At 40.2% G+C, this 27949-nt stretch overlaps 1 protein-coding gene across 1 annotated transcript in view; it reads left to right on the plus strand.

Annotated features, from left to right (window-relative positions):
• Positions 1 to 688: 688 nt before the first annotated feature.
• Positions 689 to 27949, plus strand: part of LOC136747572 (uncharacterized) — a 36896-nt gene continuing 9635 nt past the window's right edge. Inside the window, exons 1-2 of the mRNA XM_066700505.1 lie at positions 689 to 713; positions 18422 to 18670. Coding sequence (XP_066556602.1) covers positions 18441 to 18670 — 230 coding nt within the window. The 5' untranslated portion in view covers positions 689 to 713; positions 18422 to 18440. The remainder of the gene's footprint in view (positions 714 to 18421; positions 18671 to 27949) is intronic.

Below are 27949 nucleotides of genomic sequence, written 5' to 3' on the forward strand. Positions count from 1 at the left end.
AAACAACCACAAATGAAAATATAATGGGATACTACTGTTAGATATTTATGGAAAACAAGAAAAATAGATATGCACCACATGAAAAATAAAACATGTTAGAGCTGTTTTAATAGTTTAGCCAATTAAAAAAATTAACAGACATTTTTTGTACTCATTTTTATTCTTATATTTTTGCATGGGGGCATTTAGGCAACTGAAATTGCTTGTCACTGAAGAGCTTTGTGAGACAATACATTGGAATTGGAGCCAGGCTTGCTCAGTGCTAAAAAAATAAATAAAACAGCCTACATACATACATACATACGTACATACATTATTGTATATATTGGAAGTCTTTCAGGACATGTTGCTTCTTCAGAGATGCAGAGCCTCTAGTATTGGGTCCAAGCAGAAGTAGGAGTCTGTAAACGAATCACTTAATGAAACTATGCACTTGATAACTACATATGCTACTCTAATATATTCATATTAATAAGCATAATGATTAATGAATTACTCATTATTATTATTATTATTATTATTAGAGAAAAATATTGTTGCGTGTCACTAGAGGTAATGGCATATATCCAGCATACTCACACAGAAGAGATCATGGTCAATTGCCCTTTAAATCTGTACATGTGAGGCCAGCCCTGCCTCGGCGCGGTGCTCGGTGTTTGACTACTTTTCCTCAGTTTCAAGTCACATGGGCGCGCAGGGCAGCAGACGAAACGGTAAGAAATCGTTACTGTGTTCAGGACAGCATGTCGGCACGTCAGCATCGCGCCTTTATCCAACACCTGGCTTTAGTGCCAGACCTGTCCTGACTGCACTGCGGGATCTGGGGCGGCAGCTGCGCAGGGCTGCGCAGGGCTGCGCAGGGCAATGACCCGGGCGGCTGGTCGGTGTCTCGGGTCAGTGCGGAGGGAACAGGCCGATGCAGATGCGCTGAGGTGTTAGTGCTGCTGAAGCCTGTTGGGAGCAGAAAGCTCTCCAGTAATTGAGGCAAACAATACCAAATCAATGCAATTCAGTTAGTAAAACATAAGAAATACAATGAGATTGATGTATAGAGTTTGAGCTAGGTGTTCCCCTGCCCTGCCCGGGATTAGCCACGGCCAGCTGTGCAGAAGGTGGGAACCAGGGTGAAGCTGCCTGGAAGAGCCGCTGATACAACCAGCCCTCATGCAAGTGATGCACAGTGCGGAGGCGAGGCATCCCATTAGATTAAAACCGCACATACTTTACTAATGATTGTATGATTCATCATCTTTGGCCAAAAACTCCGAGAAACTGAACATGTATTACATATTAGAATTGTACCATTATGTATCCACACTTGTAATGTAAAGCCCAGATCACTGTTTGTGAGTAATCGATCACTTCACACTGCCACTGAGTCTGTTTTGTTGAGGAGCTAAACTGATGCTGATTGGAGATTTATACAGAGGAAAGCACCCGCCAGTGGACGTGCAGTGATCTGGTGCCATGCTGTCAAGGTCGTCCCATGTGTACAGAACAAGAACACATGGCACACACACACACACACACACACACACACACACACACTGACACTCACACACACACACAGAGACACACACACAGACACACACACACACTGACACACACACACACACTGACACTCTCACACACACACACACACTGACACACACACACACACACAGACACACACACACTGACACACACACACACACTGACACTCTCACACACACACACACACTGACACACACACACACACACAGACACACACACACTGACACACACACACACACTGACACTCACACACACACACACACACTGACACACACACACACACACAGAGACACACACACTGACACACACACAGACACACACACTGACACTCACACACACACACACACACACAGAGACACACACACAGACACGAGACCCTCCGAGATTTCTGCTCAGTCTTTTGTGTAGAAGATTCCTTTTGAGTTAAACACTATTCATTTTAATGAGGTAGCAGCCATGGTGGTTAAGAGACCTGATACTTCACTTCCCTGACAGTAAAGCACTCTGACACATGAAAGCAAACATGTATGAGAAGACACACAGTGTTTAAGTGAAAGACACTAATTGCTGAGGTGCAGCGGGTCTGATCTTCCTGTGGCCGCTCTGTTTTATATGCACCTTGCCCGGTCCTGGAAAGTGTAGGCATTCACTTAGGAATGGGCAAATAAAAAAAACTGAGGACACTTTTCATGAGTTAGGCCCATTACATGTGCAGCTGTATTTGTTTTAAGCACACAGACCTAATAATTTGTCTCCAGCGGCAAGGAAAGAACAAAGTGATTGAAATTAACTTTGATTTAATGGCTTTTAAAATTCCCACTTGAAATGGAGAGCAGCTATTCTTTCTCTCGGTGGGCTGTTCTTTCTCACCCTCGAGCGGCCGTTCATGCGCTGGGCATCAGTGGAGGGTGCGCGGCGATCGGGCCGGTTGCTATACAGCTGCCACAGACGGGAGTGAGCGTGCTATCGCTTATCTGAGCGCACTCAGACTTCAGCACTGTCCTCTGTTTTTGGTTAAAGGGGCTGATTTACACCAGATTGAAGTGCACCAGTGCTGCGTTTGAATCTGTATTAGTATAAGTAGAAGCAGTAGTGTTGTGATGTGTGTGAAATCGATTGAAACTGTAATCTGGTGCAAGCTTTCCTTTTATAAATGTTCTTTTAGAAGAGCCATTTGAGAAAGTAAAAACAGTTAAATAAAACAGACAAACAAACAGAATACAGTCATGCCTGAATTCTCAGTCGAACGACCCCAGCTCGAGGGTGAGACCGAGTTATTAATTTGAGTTATTAATGGACACCAAACGAGCACGAAGGGTCGAATGGCCTCCTCTCGTTTGTAAACTTTCTTATGTTTTTAATGTTTGTAGAAAGAGTGCTCTGATATAAAACTGAGTTAATTTATCCATTAGGTGCTTCAACCTATTGCCCTTCCTTTTCATTCATTTAATCACACTATAGCCGGCTCCCTACATATGCCACAGGCCTTAAACCAGCTGAATGAATAGGTTTAAGGGCAGGTTAATACAATTCATACAATTCAAGAAAATGAATTGGTTTGCAGATATTACCTATAAATTAAACCCTTATCAATGTAGTTTTGTCAGCACCAATAATTAAGTGGAAATATAACCTTGAGTAAGGAAGGTTGCATTCAGTAATTTGTTTCCTAGGTCCCGCTGTTTGTGTTGCACCCTCGTGGGTCGCGGTGTTATTCTGCAGTTGTCACTCACTGCGTCAGGCTTGCTTGGAATAACATGCAAAGCTCTGGCTAGCAAGTTTACGTAACACGGGCTCAACATTTATTTACCTCTACATGAGGAAGGAAAGGCAATGCAGTCATTTAGTATTGTTTTCTTGGGAATTTTTTCCTACACATGATTAGATCTCTTCAAAATATTTACACTCAAGGTTGTAAATGTAAAATGAAGCCATTGCTGCCTTGTACGTAATATTTATCATGGCTGGACTGGAAATTTAATTTGAGCTACTTTAGAGGGACATTTTTAAAACGTATCGCAATAGGTTACTTTTGGAGAGTTCAAGGGCGTCGAGATGTGCTGTATTGCACTGTTCTAGATCTGTGCTCCTGACCGGCTGTAGGGCTCTAGAAATGGCTGTCCGGCTTCAGATCAGACTGGGTGTGAACGAAGTGTGAAGAGACAAAATGAACTTCACTATTTGAAAGTATTTCCACTTTTCAGGGTTTACAGTTTTACAAGCCTAGACCAGGCAATGCAGTGTAACTGGGAAACCAATTTGTATCTGTCTTCTCTATAATATTATTATATATTTGTAGCTTTGTATTTAAATCCATGATCGGCGTTGAAGGTCCAGTCAGGTAATTGAAAACAAGAGGGTGAATGTAATGGCTTCATGCTGGGTTGGACAGGGTGGTCTTTTCTAATACAGTGTCTGGATGGAGACCACCTATTGTCCTTCTCACTGTCTTCACTGTGTGTATAGTTGGGGTTCGTTGACTGTGAACTTACAGGCATTAAATCTTCCTGAAGGGCTTAACAGTGTTGTGATTTCACTGTAATATCATCGCAACCAATACAAGGATGTGCCCGTGGAAATGTCTGTTATAAACCAGGCTGTTTGAAATATGAGAAATATCAGCTTTTTTCTTATTTATTTATTTATTTATTTATTTATTTAAATCCATCTGCTGGAAATGTGAATTAGACTCTCATAATGTAATTCAATTTGTTTTGAAAAAAATATGAATGTTTTAATTAAATATAATTAGAGGAACAAGGATTGTGTTTATTATGGCCTTGTTGTACATGTGGACTCCTGTGCCCTCTAGTGGTGGTTTAAAGCATATATGTTTCATGTTTTCCTACCTAGAGTCACACAAATTCTGAATATTTTTTACTGTAATTTCAAACGGAAGAAGGATTGGAAATATGGAAGTTTTTCATGAAATAACGTGGTATGTTGTTTTTCATTTTGTAACTTAAAGAGAATCATGAGGTAGTGGCTTAAAAGCCCATGTATGTATTTGCCTTGAATGTAAACATTTATAAACTTCTCACAAATTAGGAAATGATGTAGAGTTATTTAAATTACTAGAAAATCTCTCCAAAACAGTACTTATATTAACACAACCAAAACATGTCACAGCAATGATCCCATCAGTGCCATCAAGTGGTGGAGGCTGGAATTGACATTGAAATGATTTACTGCAGTGTTATTATTATTATTATTATTATTATTATTATTATTATTATTATTATTATTATTATTTATTTATTTCTTAGCAGAAGCCCTTATCCAGGGCGACTTACAAAATATAAGAGCAATACAAAGTGTTGCACAAATCTCTTAACAGCAATCTTCTATAGGTTTTATTACTGAGCCTCTTGCAAAGAAAACATTTTTCATTGTGACCAGTAATGACTGCACATACTGATTTGCTATGGGAGTGTTGTTTCTTATATATATGTATGTGTGTGTGTGTGTGTGTGTGTGGTATTGTTGCTCTAGTTCTGCTGAAGCGGTCAAACTATCCGAGCGTACGCAATGTCATCTGTAAATGGCTGGGTCGCTTTACCCAGGGATGCGGATAGGTCTACGTGTCTATTTTCCCTTGAAACCTAGAAGAGCTTGTGATCAGCCAGGGGGGCTTGGAAGAGCAGAGTGTCTGGTTGAAAAACATTGGAGTTGATGGGCTCGCAGGGTCACATTACAGCGCCGGGAGAGCGCTGGCCTCCCGGCCCTGGCGGTCACCAGCGGCTGCCTCTGAGGAATGTGATGGGAGCCAGCAGCCAGGGAGCCCACACCGGGCTCAGATTGATGATGGAAACCAGCAGACCTTAGCCGTGCCCCAGAATCCCTCTCACTGCCGACTGTGACGGGTAGCATCAGGAAAGACATTAGGCCAAGACTGGGCATTTTCACAGCCTCTGAATACGTTGTGTGTTTGTTTATTGATCGTAATGGATTGCAAGATGTTTTGCCCCTCACGTCCCGTCTTTCAGCAAGTCGTGCTAGACCTTTATTGGCATTACCTTTGCCATCTCAGAACCTACCATCCCTCCAACCTGCTCTCTCCCAGCCCTGTTTGAAATGGTGTTTTATTTCATCTGTATCAAGGGGTGTTGTGCCAATTTTATGATTTGAAAGTTTGCAGTCACGTTTTAAAAGGTATATGTTTTGAGGTTTGAGATTGTTAGTTCCACACTGTATTGGCATTGGATTCATCTCTCCGTTTCCCCGACTGCATGGTCTTCGGTTGCTTTCTTTTTGGCCGCGCTTACATGCTCACAAAAAGTGAAATCCCAGCGTGTGTTTAATTTGTTTGTGCAGCCTTGCTAAAACCCCAAAAGTGAAATGACAAAGGTGTCCTGTTACACTGAGCATCAATTATCCTTGGCTAAACAGCGTGTCAGCAGAGCAACGGCAAAAGCAGTTCGCCAGTGTCTCAGGGGGTCAGAGGGCAACGATCGGGGTGTTTGTGTAATTTATTTATTGTCAAGGAGAACATTAAGATGAGAAATTATCCCAAACAAGAGCACAGATCAAACATGCTGGTGTTGTTTCCCTCGTGGTGCTGATAAGAAACAGCCACTAGAATGAAGAATTGTTCTGCTGTTTTGTCCACGTTTTCAATTTATCAGTCAGCTGCTGTGTTAACACGGTTGTGAACAGATTCTGCGGACACCTCTGCATCCGTGATACATAGAAATGCTTCCAATACCAGGGCGTAGTGAGCAGCGCACATATTCCAGCCTTTGACAACATCACATTGTAGTTTTTAAAATGATCAGTTACACCTGGGAACTGCCTTTGTATCTAAAGCGGTAAAGTGTTTGCTGAAATGTGGCCTCAAAATGTTGTCTGCTGTCCAACACACAGAGCTTACAGCAATGTGAATTACTCAATTACTAAGTGCTTTTGAATTTTATACAATTACCTTCAAACATTCAAATATGTGTAATATCATGAATAGAAGTGTGCCTAAAACACATGCAATATCTATCTAAATAAAGAAACAAATAAACAACTTATTTTTGTGTTTTGCGGAGTCATTTCCCCACGGTCTGTCGCCGCAGGGGCTCAGGAGCGGTGTGGGGAAATTGCTTGGAGGAATTAAAGCCCTGCCAGCACCCTTCTCTAGCCCAGAAGGAGCTGTGGGGCTCAGTGACTAGGCCGGTCCCCACGGCCATCCTTCCTGACCAAGGCAGATTCAGCTGCACTCTTGACAGGAGGCTTGCAAAGCCCCGGGGGTTGATTTAAGACGCACATCTGGGTTTTAGCAAACCTGGCCTGGGATTAGCAGGCTCCCATTCCGGTGCACCTAGGCTGAATATCCCTCGTGACACGCGAGGGACTCCCACAGGAACCGCGGTGGATCCGCAAAGCTGTCTCTGCAGGGAGGTCATACGTAGATGTGTCCACATGGTGGAGATGTTTGCCTGCCTTTCATAGCTTGTGCTTTCCATGGCCAGACCTGGTGTATACAGTTCAGCAGTGCAGAGAGGTAAGGAAATAGGGGGGTGTCGCCAAATTTATTACATGTCTGTGCAGTATTGTTATAGACCGCATCCATAAAATAAGCGGAAGCCGGAGAGTGGGATTTTAAAAATGCATGATGTGGATAGAGTTGTGTGTCAGTTTGTGTGCAGTTCAATAAATAGATAAATAATTCAGTAATCAACGCATAAATAAAATATGACTTTTTGGCCTAGATGATTGTTGCGTGGCTTAACATTCTCAAGCCCACAGTACGCAGCAACGTGGATTTCATGCACACACAGACGCGTACGCTCAGACACAAACAGCAGTCGGGCTTATTCAGGGCATCTGAAACGCATCTAAATTAGGATATGGCAGCCGTGGGACTGGCTCGGGAGATCTCCAGCCCGCTTTTAAGGAACACTGATCTGTTTAAAAAAAAACATCTTGAAGACAAGATGTATAGAAACCGCTATACCGCTGGGAGCAGGCAGGCCGGGCTGCATATGGGCTGGGTCAGGTTCTTGTGTCGCAGATCGTAAAGTAAAGTGTGGCCGAGGGTAAGAGCACATGGGTGTCCGTCAACAGCTCCAGAACAAGCCCCATTCGTGAAGCTCTGCCTGGCATTGAAAAAACAGGCTATATCAGCAAAGGAACATGCACTGAAATAGTGAGGTGTTTGGCCTCCTGTCTTATAAAGAGAAACGCTGTGTATGTTACTGAAAAGGTGAAGTTGTGTATTTGGCTCCCTTTAGCTGGAGACCTGATTGGCGACTGTCCACGATATCCAGGCAAAGGAAGAGGATAACAGTGCTTCCTGACAACAGATGTTGCGCTGTTTCAGCTGCGGGGGAATTCCAAAATGAAAACAATATTGTGAAAGGGATTTCAGGGATTAAGTCTGATCATCCCCAAATTATGTCTAAACACATCATTTAGATGTTAGAGATGCAACAGTCCTCTCCAGTAACTGGACCCGTTATAAAAAAATAAACATGGCACCCAAAGGAAAGCCTTTTTTTTTATATGTCTTTGTACTGTGCACATCTCCCATATTTAGCAAGCGCCCTGTGATCCACTAAGTTTGTTTCCCCGCTTAATAAGTGACTCATTATGACTGAAGTCTTCGGTTAAAAAGAAAGTTGTTTATCTTATTGTACACGTCTTTCAATCAGAATACTGTGTTATTATGTGGAGTATTTTAGGATCATGTCGTTTCAGAGATTTGAAATTTGCATGTGGAGGCCATCGCAATAGCTGTGAGGGATGAGGACTATGTGAATGCCCCTGCAGACCGTCAAGACTGTGAGCAAGTAATTGGCACCTTGTTGTGAAAAACTGCCTTCAAAACGAAACTGTGAGAGGCAGACAGACATCTACAGAAGAGCTGATAAAAGCAGAGGGGTGAACAGAATGTGAATGGTCTTCATATTTCCAACAATTGCTTTGCCATTTTGCAATTGGCATGTTCTGGAAAAGCCCTGCCGCTGAAATGAAGAGCTTTTAATAATAAGCAGTTGTCTCAGGTTGTGCTGAGTTAAATTGCCTTTGTGGAGTTATTACATTCCCTTTTAACTGAGCGAAGGTTCAGAGAGCGACTGTTGATATGCACAGATTGCAGAACTTGCCGGCTTGACGTCTGTGTGCAGGGGAAAGTGTTTAGTACTCATTTTCTGTGGTAATTAAAAAACAAACCTTTCCCAAACGTCACTGACACTACATCGTGTCGTTTATTCGCTCCCACTCCAGCAGGCTGGCGAATGTGGCCTCACTGTTCTGGCTGGACACCGCCATGAGTTAATCCGTAACATAAAAACAATTGGCAGGTTGACAGATGCTCTGGTATATGTTTGCGCTGCGTTCTTTAAAAAGCTGTAAAATAATATTAACCTTCTTGTAGGTTTGGCTTAACAGTTCATGTCATCAGCTGACAGGTGGAATCAAATGAACTGGCGCTTTATTCTAAAAAGCGATGTAGGTGTGCTGTGGTAGGGAGGTCTATTGTCAGTTTTCCTTTTCTTCTGGGTGGTCGTGTTGTCTTTAAAAAGTAAACATTAGATTGATCTCTACGATTTTACTATAAAACGGTGAGCAGAAACTCACTCTTCCCGTCATAGCTGCTGAAGTGACGTACACACAAGGTTATCGGTCTTTCTGTTGTTCTCTTAAGTAACATCATATTCCGGGGAAAAACAGTTGGAAGGCAATTGCAAAATATGAATATATACACACACACATTCAATCAGCAGAGAAATGGCAGACAAGCTTTAAATCTACGTCCTAGTTGTTGTAGTGTACTATAAGATTTCATATTTTGTGCTAGCAGGGTAATACTTCTTTCTTTTTGTTTATTTGGTGTTTGTTTTATTAATAAACAATCATTGTTGTACCGCATATTACATTGCAGGCTGCACACTGTACACTTTATTATTTTTGTGCTTGTATAAAATTAGTCAACCTGCTTGTGTGTTTGGGGAATTTAAAGCTTTTTGGCAATGCTCTTTTTCCCAAATCGACTCCTAATTTCAGCCCTGCAGATACACATCTGACATGAGGCCCCTTGGTTAGTTTCCAAAGGGTAGACGGGAGTCCAGGGGGTTGTAGCATCAGAACGATCATAGGAGCAAGTGGGCTTATTTGTGTGACAAGGATAGTTTATTTGTGGTGGCAGAAAAGGGTATCTAATCTTAACATTTGTATTCGAAAGCTTTTAGTGGTTAATGTTTGTGAAATTATGCATTACAAAATTGATTTATTCCTGAAAATAAATGTTACTTCAATCCTGATTGAAGTAAAAAGTGACAATAACTGGTGAATGCTTAGTAGCCTACCATTGGAGCCACACATTAAAATAATAAATACATCTGTAAATAAACTAGTATAGCACTTTTCACACACACAGTTAAGTATTTATGATTCCCACCTTTTCAAAATATAAAGATATATATAGGCTAAAGATTTTTTTCTGCAATCTTTGTAATCCGACAATAGAAATGACAAGGGCCTTGAGGTTTAAATGTCAGGTAATGATCGAATCAAGTTCTCCTCTCATGTTTAGACATCATTTTCAGAACAAACATTGAGTTACAAGCCACACTGAAAAAATAACTTTGATCCCTCAGTCTTGATGAGCATTAGCTTCGTCTCTTGAATATTTGAGAGATGCGTGACACTTTAATAGGTAATTGGGAAGATGTAACATGACTGTCAAGGTTTTGAATGCTCTTGCTGAAGCACAGCTCTGGCAGTATCTGTGCTGTTTGTTGCTGCGATACAGATACAGTAATTCTGCGAGTTTTGTGGTTTTGCCTGATGTCAAGTAATTTGTGGAGGCTGTTTTCTGTGGCTTGAAGTATGCACTTACTATCAGGATAATGAACGTTATTCTCTTCATTTAATATCGTTATTCCACATTTCCCATCATTAAAGAAATATGATATTAGTCCCAGCCTTTTCTTTTTTCCAGGTAGGAATCTGCCTCCGGCTCTTAGCAAAAGAAGTGTAAATAAATAGCTCTTTTGTTTATAATGTACTGCTGAGAAACAAATACAAAGAGAGAGGTTACCAAGAAAGGGATGTGAGCTATAAATTGTGTCTTCAGAGAGTGGCGAAGGCCTGTCATTTTCAAGCCTGAACAATTTGCTTAACAAATCGTATGAAACGGAGATAATGATAAGGCTAGACTGGGTTAGGAAGAGGAAGCTGCGTTAGAGATGAATGCTGCGGCGGTATGAAACTCTTTATGTAGGTCCGGCATGCAAAGCTGCCAACAAATCAGTCTTTAAGGCAAGCCTGAGTCGCAGATCATGTCGAAACTGAAGACCAGGACAACCGTCAGCTTCTGCAGTGACGGCGCAGCTGGGCTCGATACCAACAGCTCTGTTTTTGATGAGTGTCACTCATCATATATTTCATTTTGCTTATTACATCATAATTTACAAAGACTTTCACTACTATGAATATATAAACAATCCCCTACTGATAATACCTGTAGTATAGGATATTATTAAAAATGAAAAATAATAAGATATAATAATTCAATGAAAACAAATCAACCATTAATACAATTCCATGTTAGACATTTCTGCATGTTTTTAATATATGAATTATTTTCAATTCTGGTGTTCATTTTGAAGGATTTGTTGTTTTCAGTATCAGTATTGTTATTGTTCTTCGACTGTAACGTGAGTGATTTTACTGTTCTTTGATCCATTTAATATGAATTGTATTCCCCAGACATTTCTACTCGACGCTTTCTTTTTTAAACCAACTCCATTCTTGTTTGAGTCAATTTGTTTACACTCACTAAACACTAAGTGCTGAACCTAATTTCAAACCAAGGAGTTGATATTGTTGCTCACTTAATTAGTGCTAAATATATAATAATTGTGTGTATGTATGAATTATAATAATAATTATTATTATGGCAACTAACTACATGACCTGAAAAAAACAATAACAGAAGGAAGAGAATACAGGAAGAGAAAATTAAAATAAATTGAATTAGCTTCACAACAATGCATACCGAATCATGAAACGCATGCACAGAGGACAGTATGAGGCCTTGGTTATGTTAGTTCAGTTATTGCTTTACACCTCGTGCGCTTCCTAATAGTGCCGCACAGCGCGAGTGTATCAGAGGTTATTTTAAATTCCCTTCCGAAGACTGGCGTACGGTAATGCCTCCAGTCTATTAGTCTTTCACCAGGGATAAAGATACCGTGTTTTTTTTTTCTCTCTCTTTCTCTGCGGGATGTTTATGGTTGAAAGCCTCATTTTCTGCTGATGTTTAATCACTAAAAAAACGGAAACTGTTGCTTTAAATGTTCAGTCTTGAAGAAAGAGATTTCTGCTTCAGGCTCCACATGTGTTTAATGTCCCTTAATCTAACCCAACATATTAAGAGCTTTAGCTGTAATAAGGGTTAGTATTATTGCCAAAAGCAGCACTGTCAAAGGTGATTTTAAGCTAGTACATGGCATTTTATGGGCTTACGGAGCATTGTTATAATTGAGCTGCGTTTTCCTGTGGTGAAGGGAGTATGGATCTGAATTCCTGTAATGAAATGTTTTTCAATAGGTCAGAGGAATCAATCCTCGCCTGCCTTTTTCAGCATCTCTCAACTTGTACAGAATAAGTTCAGAAGTGATGGGTTTGACTGTACAGGGCTTCTGCTCACACACAACACAAGGACATCTCCGGTGATGTATTGCACGGCTACAGTCCGGTTCTGAAAAGGTTAATTAGTTGCATCTTCCTCTGACGTGGACCATTTTCAGAATATTCCTTGGTCACAAGCATGCAGGGGACGTGTGATCGGTCAGGCTAGTTCACACTCTGTAAAAGTGAATCTGATGCGTAATGTCAAAGGGAACTGTCTGCAAAAATGTTTTTTTTCCCTCTTTGATCACATTGTAGAGTGTAGATCACAGAAACAAATATATTTAGCAGGGTAAAAAGGCACATAGGTAATAACAGAACATATTTGATGGGGTCTTCTGATATTACTATATACAGTGGAAAAAAGTATTTGACCCCCTGCTTATTTTGTACGTTTGCCCACTGACAAAGAAATGATCAGTCTATAATTTTAATGGTAGGTGTATTTTAACAGTGAGAGACAGAATAACAACAAAAAAATCCAGAAAAACGCATTTCAAAAAAGTTATAAATTGATTTGCTTGTTAATGAGGGAAATAAGTATTTGACCCCTTCGACTTAGTACTTGGTGGCAAAACCCTTGTTGGCAATCACAGAGGTCAGACGTTTCTTGTAGTTGGCCACCAGGTTTGCACACATCTCAGGAGGGATTTTGTCCCACTCCTCTTTGTAGATCCTCTCCAAGTCATTAAGGTTTCCAGGCTGACGTTTGGCAACTCGAACCTTCAGCTCCCTCCACACATTTTCTATGGGATTAAGGTCTGGAGACTGGCTAGGCCACTCCAGGACCTTAATGTGCTTCTTCTTGAGCCACTCCTTTGTTGCCTTGGCTGTGTGTTTTGGGTCATTGTCATGCTGGAATACCCATCCACGACCCATTTTCAATGCCCTGGCTGAGGGAAGGAGGTTCTCACCCAAGATTTGACGGTACATGGCCCCGTCCATCGTCCCTTTGATGTGGTGCAGTTGTCCTGTCCCCTTAGCAGAAAAACACCCCCAAAGCATAATGTTTCCACCTCCATGTTTGATGGTGGGGATGGTGTTCTTGGGGTCATTCCTCCTCCTCCAAACACGGCGAGTTGAGTTGATGCCAAAGAGCTTGATTTTGGTCTCATCTGACCACAACACTTTCACCCAGTTCTCCTCTGAATCATTCAGATGTTCATTGGCAAACTTCAGACAGGCCTGTACATATGCTTTCTTGAGCAGGGGGACCTTGCGGGCACTACAGGATTTCAGTCCTTCACAGCGTAGTGTGTTACCAATTGTTTTCTTGGTGACTATGGTCCCAGCTGCCTTGAGATCATTAACAAGATCCTCCTGTGCAGTTCTGGGCTGATTCCTCACCGTTCTCATGATCATTGAAACTCCACGAGGTGAGATCTTGCATGGAGCCCCAGACCGAGGGAGAATGACAGTTATTTTGTGTTTCTTCTATTTGCGAATAATCGCACCAACTGTTGTCACCTTCTCACCAAGCTGCTTGGCGATGGTCTTGTAGCCCATTCCAGCCTTGTGTAGGTCTACAATCTTGTCCCTGACATCCTTGGACAGCTCTTTGGTCTTGGCCATGGTGGAGAGTTTGGAATCTGATTGATTGATTGCTTCTGTGGACAGGTGTCTTTTATACAGGTAACGAGCTGAGATTAGGAGCACTCCCTTTAAGAGAGCTCGTTACCTGTATAAAAGACACCTGGGAGCCAGAAATCCTGCTGATTGATAGGGGATCAAATACTTATTTCCCTCATTAACATGCAAATCAATTTATAACTTTTTTGAAATGCGTTTTTCTGGATTTTTTTGTTGTTATTCTGTCTCTCACTGCTAAAATACACCTACCAATTAAAATTATAGACTGATCATTTCTTTGTCAGTGGGCAAACGTACAAAATCAGCAGGGGGTCAAATACTTTTTTCCCTCACTGTATTTATGCCCAATCTTATTTATGCTGAGATGCATACAAATCTGTGAAGAAGCCACTGCAGTACACCAGTTCAGGGGTTTTCAAACCGGTCCTGGAGTACCTCCTGCCCTGCTTGTTTTTGTTCCAACCGAGATCTTAATTACTTAATTTAACTGTATTTTCCTTTGTTAGTTCAATTAAGAATTCAATTAAGCAATTAAGACCTCGGTTGGAACAGAAATCAGCAGGTCAGGGGGTACTCCTGGACCGGATTGAAAACCACTGGTCTAGTACAGGCATGCCAATGTCAGTTACCCGGAGAGATCACAGTTGCACAAGGTTCAGCTCCCCTGACTCGTGTGTGCTCAGTGCGAGGGACTGCTCTAAAAGTGGGCCACCAGTAGGTAAATGGCAACTGTTTTCCCAACATAATAATAATCCTCAATGGATCTAGTTTGTTGACCTTTTTTTTTTTTTTGCGTGAAAAACAAAACGTGACTCACTCCTAACCTTTTAAATTTTCCAATCACATCTCCAATTAGTTTATTGCGTTTTATTTAATATGAAAACATGTCAGGTTTCACAGAGGCAGTTGTCCTGATCTGTTAATGACGCTTTCACCCCTGGCTTTCGAATGCTCCCACATTGGGTCGGCACTAATGACTTTAGGAGGGGCTACATTTTAGGTCAAAGCCTGTAGACAAATTAGGCTGGAGAAATTCACAGCCTAAATTGGCTTTTAAATATATCCCCGCTAATTGTGAGAAATAGTGAGCCACTCCTGTCAGCCTAGGGTAATTTTCCTTCCCATTTTTTTTTTTTTTTAAACAAATGTGTTTTTTATATGAGAATGATCCCCCCCCCCATGGTTCCCGAGGGGTGCTTAAATAATACAGACTATCAATAAGCTTTAGCCTTGTAACATTTACTTAATCTGAAGAAGCCTGAAATCGGTTCTGTGCGGCAATATGATTAATACAACGAAAGCTATGAAAAACACATGGCGCTTTTAATTTACAGATGACTCCAGGGCACTGTTATCTCATCCTTTATGTAAACTCACTCATCACAGATCTTTCAGTAAGACAGCACAGGGATGTAGGAAGAGAGAGAGAGATTGCCACGGGAGGAAGACTAGGAGAAGCCTAGTCCCTTTTCTGGGAGGGATCCAGTGTAGTTTTGGTTATTAATTAAATTTATTAAACAAATAAGGCAGTGGTGCAAAGAGGCAGGGGTCCATCTGCTAGCTGTGTGAATTGATCTCTACGGAGATCCAGGCTGAATGGTAGTTAAAGTTCAGGAGCGGAGCTAAGCAGATGGGCCCAGGTCCCTTGTGGGGAGGATTTGGTAGCGGTCCAACAGCTCCCCTTCCCCTACAGCCTTTTTTCTCTCTCCAAGCTGCAAGGAGGGAGAGCGAGAAAGAGAGAGAGACAGAAAGGAGAGAGAAGAGACATAGAGATGGGGGGGGGGGTCTGTCCCCTTTCTTTGGCTGATTTGTTTATCCAAGTGCTGTTTAAGTCTGATTGATTCCTCCCGAGCAGCGAGTCGCGGCTGATCCCACTCCATGTCTGTGTTGTAAACCTCAATCAGACGATAATTAGTAAAATGTAATCCCATTGACTTTACACCCCACTTGTGTCTGCTGCTACATTTCAGCCTGGGAGCTGCGAGAAGAAAGGCAACAAGAGTGATCATATATCAGTGAATACATGTGCGCGGGCTGGATTATTCAATAAGGCCTTCATCCTCATTAGTTGTTCTCTCTGTTTTATGTAATCAAACAAAGTATTATTTATTTTGTGTCCTCTAATTGGTAGAATAAGAATTGCATTATTTTTTTTAGTTTTCAATTTGATAACATGTAAATTAGATTTGACTCATTATGAATATTGAATGGTAATAGAGGAGGGCGAATCAGAAGGTCATTAGAAAGGATACAGGCCTGTTTTGCTTATTTATTTATTTTAAGTTTCAATTTCTTCCAGTTTCTTCTTGAAACCCAGAATCAACTTCAACTAGAGTTAGTTCCAGTCCCCTAAAATACTCAGTAAAGCAGTGCCTTGTCCTAAATGCTGTTTCTTAATCATCACTTGTCACCTGTGGTCTTTGTTTCAATGCTGAGTTTTAAAGTAGGGCTTTATTTTGATTTCCCCAATGCCCTCTGTCTCCTCTGCCTGAGAATCCAGATTTCCCAGTATTTGTTCAGGGGATTTATCGGTTTTTATGATCACTTTATGTCAGCTTAGCGCGTTTGATTAAGTTCGTTTCCGATTGTCAAAATGCATTGTACTTTAAAAATAATGTGCCATTTTTACGATCATTGCCTTTTGAGTTGGGGTGAATAATAAGAGCCTAGTACTTTTTTATTGAGAGGGTAGGGTTGTGTCAAAGGTGCGAAACCATTGTTATAAAACAATTGGGCATGAACAACGACCAAGCCCATCTCATGACAGTAATTTAACTTTAGTGATTAATAAAAGTAAGCCCGTACTTGGGTTCTCTGTTGGCGGCTCACTCCTCTGGCCAGCTGAGTAGTTGGACCGTGCCCAAGGTCAGGGACAGAGGTTAATGGGGTAATCATATTTTACACTGGGCTGCAGACGCAACTGTACTGCTTGAACAGACTTGGTAGTACACGTTGAAGTCATCTGAGCACTGGGAGGTGTGATGGATTAGGTAGCTGGATTAAGTACCTTGGCTGAAGCTCGGTTTCTTACAGAGAAATATGACTCGTGGTGTAAATTTTCATCGTGGTGATTGAAGAAATACTGGCATCAGCAGAAGGCAAGACTTGCCCTGTGCATTTTGATTGTACGAGCATGATTAAAAGACCGTCGGGGAACCCTCTCCTCTGCTGGGACTCGTTCAGATGGTGAACAGATTCGGTGATGCTCATTTTTAAGATGGGAGGAAGAGTTTGACAGAAAGTGTTGAAGGGATGTGGCTAGGACTGCACCAAGCAGGCACAACCCTTTTGTCATTTAATTCATTTGTATGTGCATTGCGAAGTCTTGAACACTTTTTAACGTGTTACTACACTTATTATTTATTCATAATTATAATGGCTTAATTCCCTTATTTTTCTAGTATTGTAGTTCATAGCAGTTTTTTTTAATCAGTTAGACTAGATAGAAGCTATTAAAGTGAAGATTTAGATTTCTAGTCCTTTGTACTTAAATGTAATTATGTCAGCTATAATCTTTAAAATCCAACTTTCCATCTTAGGAAGAACCTAATAGATCGCCGTTTATATGACTAAGTATAGCCCAGATGAACTTTATTGTAGCCTTAACTGAATTGCTGTTGTCAAGTAATAATGATAAGAACAGTTTTTTCTTTTGTTCATCAATGAATGTAAAATCAGACATCAGCTGCCAAAATGATATTACTGTCTTAGATGATCAGGATGTTCAGACACTCTGTTCAAAGCAAATTAACGTTGAAGAAGCTCTCGTAATTTCAAGAGTTCACTGCAGCAATTAAGCACAGAGAGAACACTCAACTATCAGTTGTTAACTTTGCTGAAGTGAATAAGTTTCCAGTTTTAAGTTCTTCCAGTAGGTAAAAAGAGGTGCAGTAGTTATTAAACTATAATTTTCTCTACATTCAGTTTGTGCCGTTTGTTGCCTGCGTAGTGGCACTTCTGTCTATGCGTTACAGTTTCATCTGATTTTACACCACTTCACTGATGCTGCACATTTGCCCAACATTTACACCGATAATTTACAGTTGTGAATAACATTAAACATAGATCATTCTTATGTATATTAAAGTTCCCTGATTTAATTTAACTGATAATATATCCAGTCCTCTTACAGTTCATAATACCTCCACGTTTAGTGAAAATGCAGTTGAACCAAAGCTGAAAGGTTTTCAGTCAGTGTAAAATATTTCATACATCTCTTTAACAGTTTACAGCACTACAGCTTTATGGTGATGCAGCAGCCGCGCTGACAGTTCAAATGTAATACCAAACAACAGAATGACAAATATAACTAGTGTCAGAAGTGTTAAAAAACAAATTTCATACAAAAATCTGTGGATCCTGGGTGTGTTTATTATATCTAATACCAAATAAATCGTCTGATTATCCTGGTGTTTCCTTCTCTTTTGACATTACCACCTGACTCAAATCATTGTGTGTTTCCAGATTGAAAATTGACACATGACAAACTAATTGAAGATTAAGTCTGACCCATTTAAGTCTGGGTCAGTTCATATACATTTGAAGTCAAGGTTTTTTTTTCTTTTTAATAGAAAAATATGCGTGTGAAGTAGTTCTGTTTGAGATCCGGTGAACTCTCAACTGTTTTAAACATGAAGGGCTATAACCCCCTTTCTCCTCTCTTTGGTCTCTGCAGGGTTTTTGCGGAGGTGAGGATGATCTCGTTTGCTCGTTCGAGAATGCTGAGATCCTCTCGGTTCTGTGTGCCGTCTAGAGGCCAGTCCACCCAGTCCAAAAGCACGGTGGACATTTATAGACAACCATCTCTCTATTCCTACTTCCTGCCAATCCAGACTCGTTGGCAAGACACTGACCAGTATGGACACGTTAACAATGCAGTTTATCACGGATACTTTGACACCCTAATCAACCATTATCTCATTAGGTAAAGTGTCTATTTTTCTTACTTTTGCAAAGACAGTCAGTCAATTATGAATACATTAAATGTAGTTAATTTAGAATGTCACTTTATGGACACAGTTTTTGCATAACCAAGTAGTTTTCCTTCAGATTTAGAGGAATGCATTACTTACCTTTGTACATTTACATTTGTCAATATAGATACTAAGTGGTTAAAGTGAACTTATGTTTTTGTTGTGCTCTTCTGTTCAGAATCTTTTGGGGGGCTAAGGAAGAGCTGTCACTTCAGAACACAGTGACTATTTCACTTTTAAAAATCAATTATTTGGTATGACCGCAGGAATTTGGGAATTTCCATCTTCCACTATATAAGGTCAAGAGTAAGAAGCAGTTTCTGGGTCTTGTGGGACACAGACATAGATTGTCTCAGTGGTTGTGAAAAAAACAAAAACGGTTGAAAATACTCACGGTAAGTGAACCTGACTCCAAACGGAAACTAAATGAAAGCAATTATATCAGACACGCAAGTTTAACAAACCCAGTTTTCAGGCTGAATTCAAGTATTCTTTCAAGCGGTGCTTCTTGTATATCCTGATTTATAATCTTATTTCTTTCCATGTCACTGGAACTGAAAGAACACAGTTGCTTTGGTCTGTCAAGAGACGTCATTAGTTGTGTTTAAATTACATGAAACAGAAATCATTTAGTTCTGTTATCACCTTGTTTTGTCATCTCACATCCGTGGATGTGTCATTCAGTTTACTATTTACACATATGTGTAAAGTTAGCTGTTAGCGCAAAGCACGGGCCATTATCGCTGGATGCACAGGGCTCTGGGAAAGCAGCCGTGAGAGCAGTGAAAAATAATGATACACACATTTGGTGGAAAATATACATTGATAGACCATAAGAGAGGAAAAGCAAATGAAATCTCACTAGTTTAGTTAACACCGATTTACATACTCTGTTTCCCTTAAAACTACAAACAACCTGTCAGAAATAATAAGCTTTCCACTCTGAAGATAATAATGGGGCATCTCAAAAGATACTGGGCACCTTTAATCTGGAAGAATTTCAGAAGTCCGGATATATCTGCCGCTCATGCAAGCAAACGCATATTTTTCTTCACCTAATTAAAGGCCAAAGGACAGTGTGCGGAGGCCAATAGATCTGCCGTTACATTTTCACAACCCTGCTGAAAAACAATGCTTTGCATTCAGCTGACCTATTGCCCTTTGTGAAGTTTATATCCTAGTTTACACAATAAAAAATCAGAGACTGGACATGTCACACTTTTTGATATTATATTTATACATTTGCTGGCAACTATAAGCATTCCCGTCATTTCACAAGATCAGATCTGTGTGATAAAGACGTGCGCCGCCAAACCACTGATGTCACAGATCTCGTTCCCCAGTCAAGGAGACCCAGCTGCCCCCGACTTCTGCCCCACTCGTCTCCGAGCGATCCCAGTCAATGTCATAACATCGCCAGTTCTCAGGTGTGGAAGGGGTTAATTCCTTTGCACAGTTTATCTCTTAAAACTCGCAATTAAACGTGTTTATTATAATTTATTTGCCGTAATTAATGTAGTATTTCTCTGGTTGTGCCGTTATTAGAACCAGATGCCAATGCATATACTGTATTTGCCATTGCGGTGCTGACTTGCCAGCTGTCTAACTGTAATTGCTTTAATCTCAGCTTGTTATCTAATTATCACCTTTGTAAAGGGAAAAGTACTCTCTAATGCTCACTGATTGTTTCAGATGATGAAGAGCAGGGAACAGCTGTCAGATAGCTGAGGCCTGCTTGTCTAGATTAGATGAAGATATGGCAAAGCCCGGTTCAAGGCTAATAATCTTCCCATAGGAAATAACAGAAGAAGGACTTCTGCCTTTTTCCTTGGCTGGGAATGAAAAGGCCACGTCCATTGCTTATCTAGGCCAGATTTGTAGGTCACGGGTCTAGTTCTTGCTTTTTGGCCCAAAAGGGCTGCAGTGAAAACCTGCTGTGTGAGATCGTGAAGGTAGCAGAGATGCAGGCGATCTGATGCACTGAGCGAATGTATATAATTGCATTTTCCTAGTTATCAAGGAATAAATGACCTAGTGTTTATATACTCCGTGTGGGACTGCATTCAAATTGGGGAAATCTCACTCTATTAGGGAATACTTGGCTTTAGTGTTATTCACTCTTCATAGTTTATTTGTGCAGATTATTATTTTTTTATCCTATGCCGTGTTCTGGATACACCCTGGGAATTACATTCAGTTAAAGAAAATTTTAAACAAACTAAATTAAAATGGTAAAAATGAAAACTAAAACTAAAACAGACAGTATTCATTTACATTTATTTGTTTGCAAAAAAAGAAAAAATGCATTTGGCAGTTTGTATGTTGGAACATTTGCCTGTTAAGTGGTCAAATGTGAGAGAAACAGTGTGTGCTTTTTGGTTGTAGGTCTGCATGTATGTTTCACTGAAGGACTATGCTGTGAATGTAGTGTAGACTGTATGCAGAAAATTATACCTTACACAAGCTCTTTGCCGGGTGGTATTTTGACCCACTTTAAATAGTATTGTGTGCCAGACATTGGTAAAGGGAGATGATTTTCTAGAACTGGTTATTGCTATGAAAAGCTAAATATTTAAGTGAACTCTTGTAATGCATGTCTTTGGGATTGTTTGGGTTTGTTTATTTGAACTTATCAGCTATGTAATGTGAATTATTTATTTCAATGGGAACACCCTTAATTTTCCACATGAAAATAATCTGAAAGTTGCAGACACAAGCTTCTTACTGTATTATGGGACATCTCCCACGGGCTTTCCCAGAATCTGTTTATTTGTATCGGGTTGTTTTTATTGCAAGCGATCCAACATGTATGGGAGACGGAACATGTTTTATGGATGAGGAGAAGGGCATTGTGGGGGATGAGGTTTTTCCGATTAGTGATATATAAATTGCGTTTATTGTCAAGAGTTGGCTGGAAGTTGTCAGTTCAAATTAAACCTCTGAAGTCTAAATTAAGACATAACAAGGTTTCCGTTTACTTTGTCAGATGAATGAACAAAACAGTCACTTTTGCATTCATCTTAAACACATTGCTGTATTACCCATTAGCATAACGTCCGTTTTTTTGGCGAGCAGGTAAATTGGTTAGAATTGCATTTGAATATCACTGAAGCAGAGCCGTAATCCTATTTAGTCTATAATTTAATTCACAGTGAAAACATATCTTCTATTAGTTGAGCTCATTGATGAAAATACTATTCATTTTGCTGCTGAATAATTCATCCAGTTCAATGTGCTTTTCAATGCTTTTTTACTTTTTGCCAAGGATGGAAGCCATCAAAATACCTCTGATTATATGAAAGGGTAAAAGTGAAAGGTGATGCGTCACATGTATCACTAGACAACCTCTTATTGTAAAATAATGGGGATTGCAAAGATAATAAGAATAATTTTGTTTAAAAGAAAAAAAAAACGTTAACAATGGAGACTGATTAGGCCCAATTTACTGGGACACAAATGCTTGACAATGGCGTTGTCATTTTATATAGTGTGTCAGAGAGAAGGTCAAGGGTCATTGGTCTGTTATGGCAGAGAGCTCCCTCTCTCTCTCTCTCGGAATTTAATTTGTTAGACGGGGATCTACCCTTATTACCTCACTAAAATGGGATTACTTGATGTAAAAAGAGGAATAATGATCAAACATTGCTCTAGTTCATTAACCCATTATTCTCAAGATGAAGGCCAGCTGTCATAAAACCGTTTTGTAGATAAATGCCCCATTTCATCGGCTGGATGACATTCCCCATCGCGGGCGGACTGCAGCATGGAATTACACACAACTCTGTTGGCGAGAAGGGGGGAAATACAATCTCTTTATTAATTGTAACCTATCGAAATGTAGGATGATTGACAGGATGTGTAACGACGCTCATTTCCCTAATGTAATCGGCCTCTGTGTGCTTACTCAGAGAAAAAATGAGTGTATTATTTCGCTCTCATTAAACTCTTGCCTTGGCGATGTGAGTGGCGTTTGGCTGATGGCTGGCTGCAGGACACCGTGTTTTAGGGAACCCGAAGAAGATAAGGCATAGGATAAGCAAAGCTGCACTCCCAGGCAACCACTTCTGTTACTTAGAGGTCCTACACAGTGGTGTTGCAATAAAAGCAGCTATACAACAAAATCAAAATACACACCATGGCGTACGACACACCCTTGTTGTGATTTCACAGCAGAGTTGAGATCTTTCAAGGGTAAAGATTCAAGATTTCTCTAATTACTCTACTATCCACCACCGCCGCCCCCCCAAATCACACCTATTGCTAAACAACTGAAAGTTCAATGAGCTTGAAAAGAGGTGAAATAAGCAACAGGCAACACACATCTGATATGTAGCGTTCCTTCCCCGTCCCCGGGGCACTGCATGCTTCACGACTGCCGAGCAGTGAGCTCTTAGCGGGGGCTTTTAAACGCCGGCTCTGATCTTTCACTGAGGGACCAGGGACACCACAAGACAATGCGGGAGCTATTAGCTGTCGTTTCTGCTTTCAGTCTCTGTTCACAGGTACACTGCCATTTCCTCTGCTGCGGTATTATAGAAAGGTGTGGTATTAATTCCAACCCACAGCCGCACCACTTCTCACACTTCAGAGCGAGTTGTTAAAGATGTAAGATTCATACTAAAGCATGCTGTCGCAAAAATAATAATAATTTTCATGTTTACTTAGCTGTCTTGTTTGGTGTAATGAAATGTCCAAACGATTTTTATTTTTAAAGAACTGCAATGAATACAAATGTATGTATAGTTTTATAATAGTTTGATATAGTCTAATTGAACCACTCAAGAATGTTGAAATGATTTTTCATTCCATCAAGATTTTCCTGATATAAATGGAGGTCCTATTTTCTGCTGATGTAATACTGCATGCACAATTTTATTATAGATTTCTGTAACTGTAAATGTAGTATAGCCTACAGTGCCACCCAGTGGCCAAATGTGACAGTGCCACTTATGCTTATATGTTTAATCTCATAGTTACCGACGAGTTGTTTGTTGGGCTAGAAAAAGGCTTGTCTTTTCTGCTGATTTCATTAGAGTGGAGATGAGCCACTGGAGGCCAACACAACTTTCTGAACCCTGGAGAGTTGTTTTTTTGTTTTTTTGAGGCTTGTTCTAGCAGATTGAAGTAGAAGGATGCAGGACTGACAGGCTTGGCGAGGCTCCAGCGGAGGAACGAGGGCTCGCCGGACCCATGTTTGCGTAGCAGCCAACAGCGAGAGCAGCGCGTCTCGGAATGTCGCGTCTCGTCCATCCTTCTGTTTCCTTACCCCAAGACAGCGGAGCCGGCGCAGCCTCCCTCGCCCACCTGGCACCAGATGTACTGTCAGCCGCCGCTGTGCGCCCTGTGTCCTTCGAGTGGCAGAATGTGAAATCTCAGGTGACAGTCACCTGGAAGCGCTTAGCCTGCAACAGCTGGAGCCCCTTGATTACCTCGTCTGCCTCTGCAGTCCTGCGCCGCTGCCGTATCAATCGCTTGTCAATTCCGCTTAGCTGTGATCTTGACTGACTCGGGCCGGGGAAATGGGGAGGGTGGGGGGGAGGAGGAGGGGGCACACGCGAATGGTTAAAATTAATTGCTACATAAGGAAAAATTGAGAGATAATTATTCGTGCTTTCCTGTCATCGCTGGAGGGTAGATGACCTCATTAACTTGCAGCTTGTACACAATTCAATTACTAAGATATGGAAAATACATTTTTAATTACTTTGGTGGCTTGGGCTCTATTCATCTCTATTTGTGATGTGTTTTTTTTTCCCCCAGTCCTCTTTAGAGAAAGCACATCCCTCTTGTGATGGTTTAAGGGGGAGAAAAAATAAGGGAAACACAAGGCTGGCATCTTGCTGCGTTTCTCCCTCTGAGGGCTCTGACAGGCAGCATGGATATCAAACCAAGCCTTTACCTACATTCATCTTGCCCCTCACTCTGCTGTCAGCTAAAAACAGCTATTCCCTCTGTACCACTGTTCCCGTTTTTCAGATCACAATATCTCTCTGTTGGGGCTGACATCAATATGTAGACATGTTTAAAACCCATTGACGCTGCACAGTGTAGACCTGTGAATATGTTTTTGTGCTTGAAGGAGTGGCATAGCACACCTCTCCCTTCTCTCCTATCATTTCAGAATTGCTGTCAAGCATAAAAGGGAGGCAGAGAATTCTTTAAAAATAAAAAAGCACCGGACTTTCCATTTATTTTTTCTGAGCGACACCGGCGAAATTACCAGTAAACAATGTTTTTTTAACCAATAAATATTTGAGATTCTGTGAAAGTGTGTGAGAGAAAATCTGTGGTTGCCGTTTCATTTTTCAGTATTAGATAAAAATATGAAAGAGTTTGTCTGATAATTTGAAGCGAGCGACGACTCTTCTGTTGATCTTAGAATTCCTTTTTTTTCCTCATAGAAATTTGTATCCTTACTTTTAAACCTAAAACCTAAATCTCCTGTTTGACATGATTAAACACTGTGTCTGGTTTTCACAAAACTGAAAGAAGATGTATCGTTCCCAATGTCTTTTCAGCCATCGCAAAATACAGACTGTAAAGATTTTTTTTTCCTCTGCAGCTGCAAAGTGTTCATCAGCATATTCATATTTGTCATTTGTTTAATAACATCATTCAGGATTAATCCCCTGGTCCCAATAAGTTGATTCTGTAATTTCTCAGAAGAGACTATATTTTTGCTGTATTAAAACAGGATTTGCTCTAAAAATAGCCTGTAGGATAAAGCCTATGTGACACACTAACTGCTTGGGAGGCATTGCTTATAGCACCATATTGTTTCCATGCATATGAAGGATGGGGAAAGTTAACATTACAAATAAAATCACCCCCATGCAATCATATAAATGTTAAAATTGCACTTTGTATTGCTCTTATATTTTGTAAGTCACCCTGGACAAGGGCATCTGCAAATAAATAATAATAATAATAATAATAATAATAATAATAATAATAATAATAAAAACATGTTTCACAGTCATACCATTTTCAGTAAATAATTCTTGAGTCAAAAGATGTATTTGGAATTTGGCAATATAATAAGAGCAAACATTTCTTCAGAAAGAGCCTATACAGAGAACATCTTTTTTTTGTTTTAATTTAAAATGTCCCTTTTAAAATAAGTTATTACACCCCTGCTTTAGAAATAATAAAATATCAAAACAAACCCCCACTGGTAATTCAATATTACAAGTAATGTAGCACAAACACACACACCTATAGATATATGTATATTGTGTGTGTGTAGATTACCTATATTGATTACACACGTACACGATTCAGCTGGTTTGTAAAGCACATGTAAACCATAGGCAGTGTAATGAATCTCTGGGGGCAATTTTACAAGCCAAGAAATGTTAGCTAGTTTTCACTGTTGATTTATGTCTCTTATATAGACATGCTTTCAACTACGTCAGTATCTGCTTTAACATTGGTTTAATATATGCATGAATTATGTCCGAAATGGCCATTTACAAAAATAAGGTAATCGTAAACACAAACCCCCTGATATTATCCAGTGGTGATTTTCACTGCAGTAACGAGGAGTGAAATGGTTTGTTCTCTGCCTGTTTATATTGTAATTTGGCAATTTGGAGTGTTTTAGAAAGTATCGTGTTCGTTATATTTTTATATTGTGGAAAACCCCCCCATTTATCGTTTAGTCTACTGTGTTTGAAGCATTAGAAATATATCACGTACATCTATGGTCAGCTTCATAAACATGGAATGGCTAACAGTTCCTATATCCCAGCCTAAACGGTGCTTTGAAGCACACTATGTTGTGTTGGTATTTTTTCTCAGGGGTTTAACTTTCACCTGGTTCTGGATTACTGGAAATATGGATATTTGGAAAAGACACGCTGTAAATAGAAACAAGTGGAAACATACTGGGGAGATCTTTATGTATTATGTATAAAATGTATGTATTTTTTTGAGTGCATGACTGCTGTTTTAAATGTAAACGTGCATACAGAGGGCTTTTAACAGAAACACAGACTCCTTTTGTACATCGCCTAATCAGTGCTGAGCTTTTATATGAGCTCCATCTATGTGGACACTAGTGGCCACCTGTTACTAATCAAGCAGAACAAGCATTTTCAAAGGCAATAAGAGAGATAGCTAATCATCAGGAATCCTGAACTGTGCTTTATGTCTTGTTAAGTAGTCTGACAAGCATAAGTATGTGAACTTTCAGCCCAGAGACTGGACTGCTGTCTGTTGAGCCACCAACGTCGATCTATTGGACACGGTGGAGCAGACCTGTTACCCACAGATGCTGCTCTCCGACATCTGGGAGCCGATCTGCACACAAGTCAAACTGTGCACTAAACTATTGCTTTTTGTGTCTTGTTTGTATGATCAAAGTCCTCTCATTAAACTTAAAATTAGAACCTAAACAAAATACAACAGTTAGAAGCCTCTCAGATATCCTTAACTGAGACTATTTACCAAATTATGAAATAATGTACAGTTTATTTGAAATAATAAATATTATTTGAACCTGGATTTGACAGTTTGCAAATATCGGGGGGACATGGGACATGTGAAATACACGTTCTGATTATCCCAATGATTGTGCAGTGGATGAGCTCACATGGTTGCATTATTTAAATGATGAAGACTCTTTTTTTGGTGGTATGAGGATATAAGAGTGATATCTTATGTAATGGCGAATGTCACATATTTCATCGCAGACTTTCTCTAACTGGACAAAGATTAGTGGTTGTATCTGATGAAAAATGACACTGAACTGCTGTACAGAACGTGCTCTTGCCTAAAGTACCATTTGTTTGGGGTTGTCCCTTTTTTCTTTTCTTTCTTTTTTTATGGATGTTTATGAGAATAACTTCAGGGTTACAGACTGGCAGCAGTGTTAAGCTCTTAAACAATTGGGCTCAGATGGGCTAGTCATTTCACCCAGGGAAATCAGATGGAAGTTTTTAACACCTTGAGAAAAAATTTGCTTCAGAGAAAAAAACAAGTTCTGCCACTCACCCAGAACACAGAGATACGAAAACGGGAGTACAAGTTCTTTTTTTGTATTACTTTATTATTACTATTATTAACAAGTATTCCAGCTGATAGGTTTTCAAGTATATGTGTTCAGTATCCATTGTGACCTGTCAAAGTGAAGGCCCGGGTTCCATGGGCATCTATGGTCCAGAAAAGATGCCTAGAATGGCAGGAACTCAATCTTAAGAGGTTTCACAGGCTCTCGATGCTACAAATTG

The sequence above is a fragment of the Amia ocellicauda genome, chromosome 4 (assembly GCF_036373705.1).
Source record: "Amia ocellicauda isolate fAmiCal2 chromosome 4, fAmiCal2.hap1, whole genome shotgun sequence".
In the NCBI taxonomy this organism is placed as follows: domain Eukaryota; kingdom Metazoa; phylum Chordata; class Actinopteri; order Amiiformes; family Amiidae; genus Amia; species Amia ocellicauda.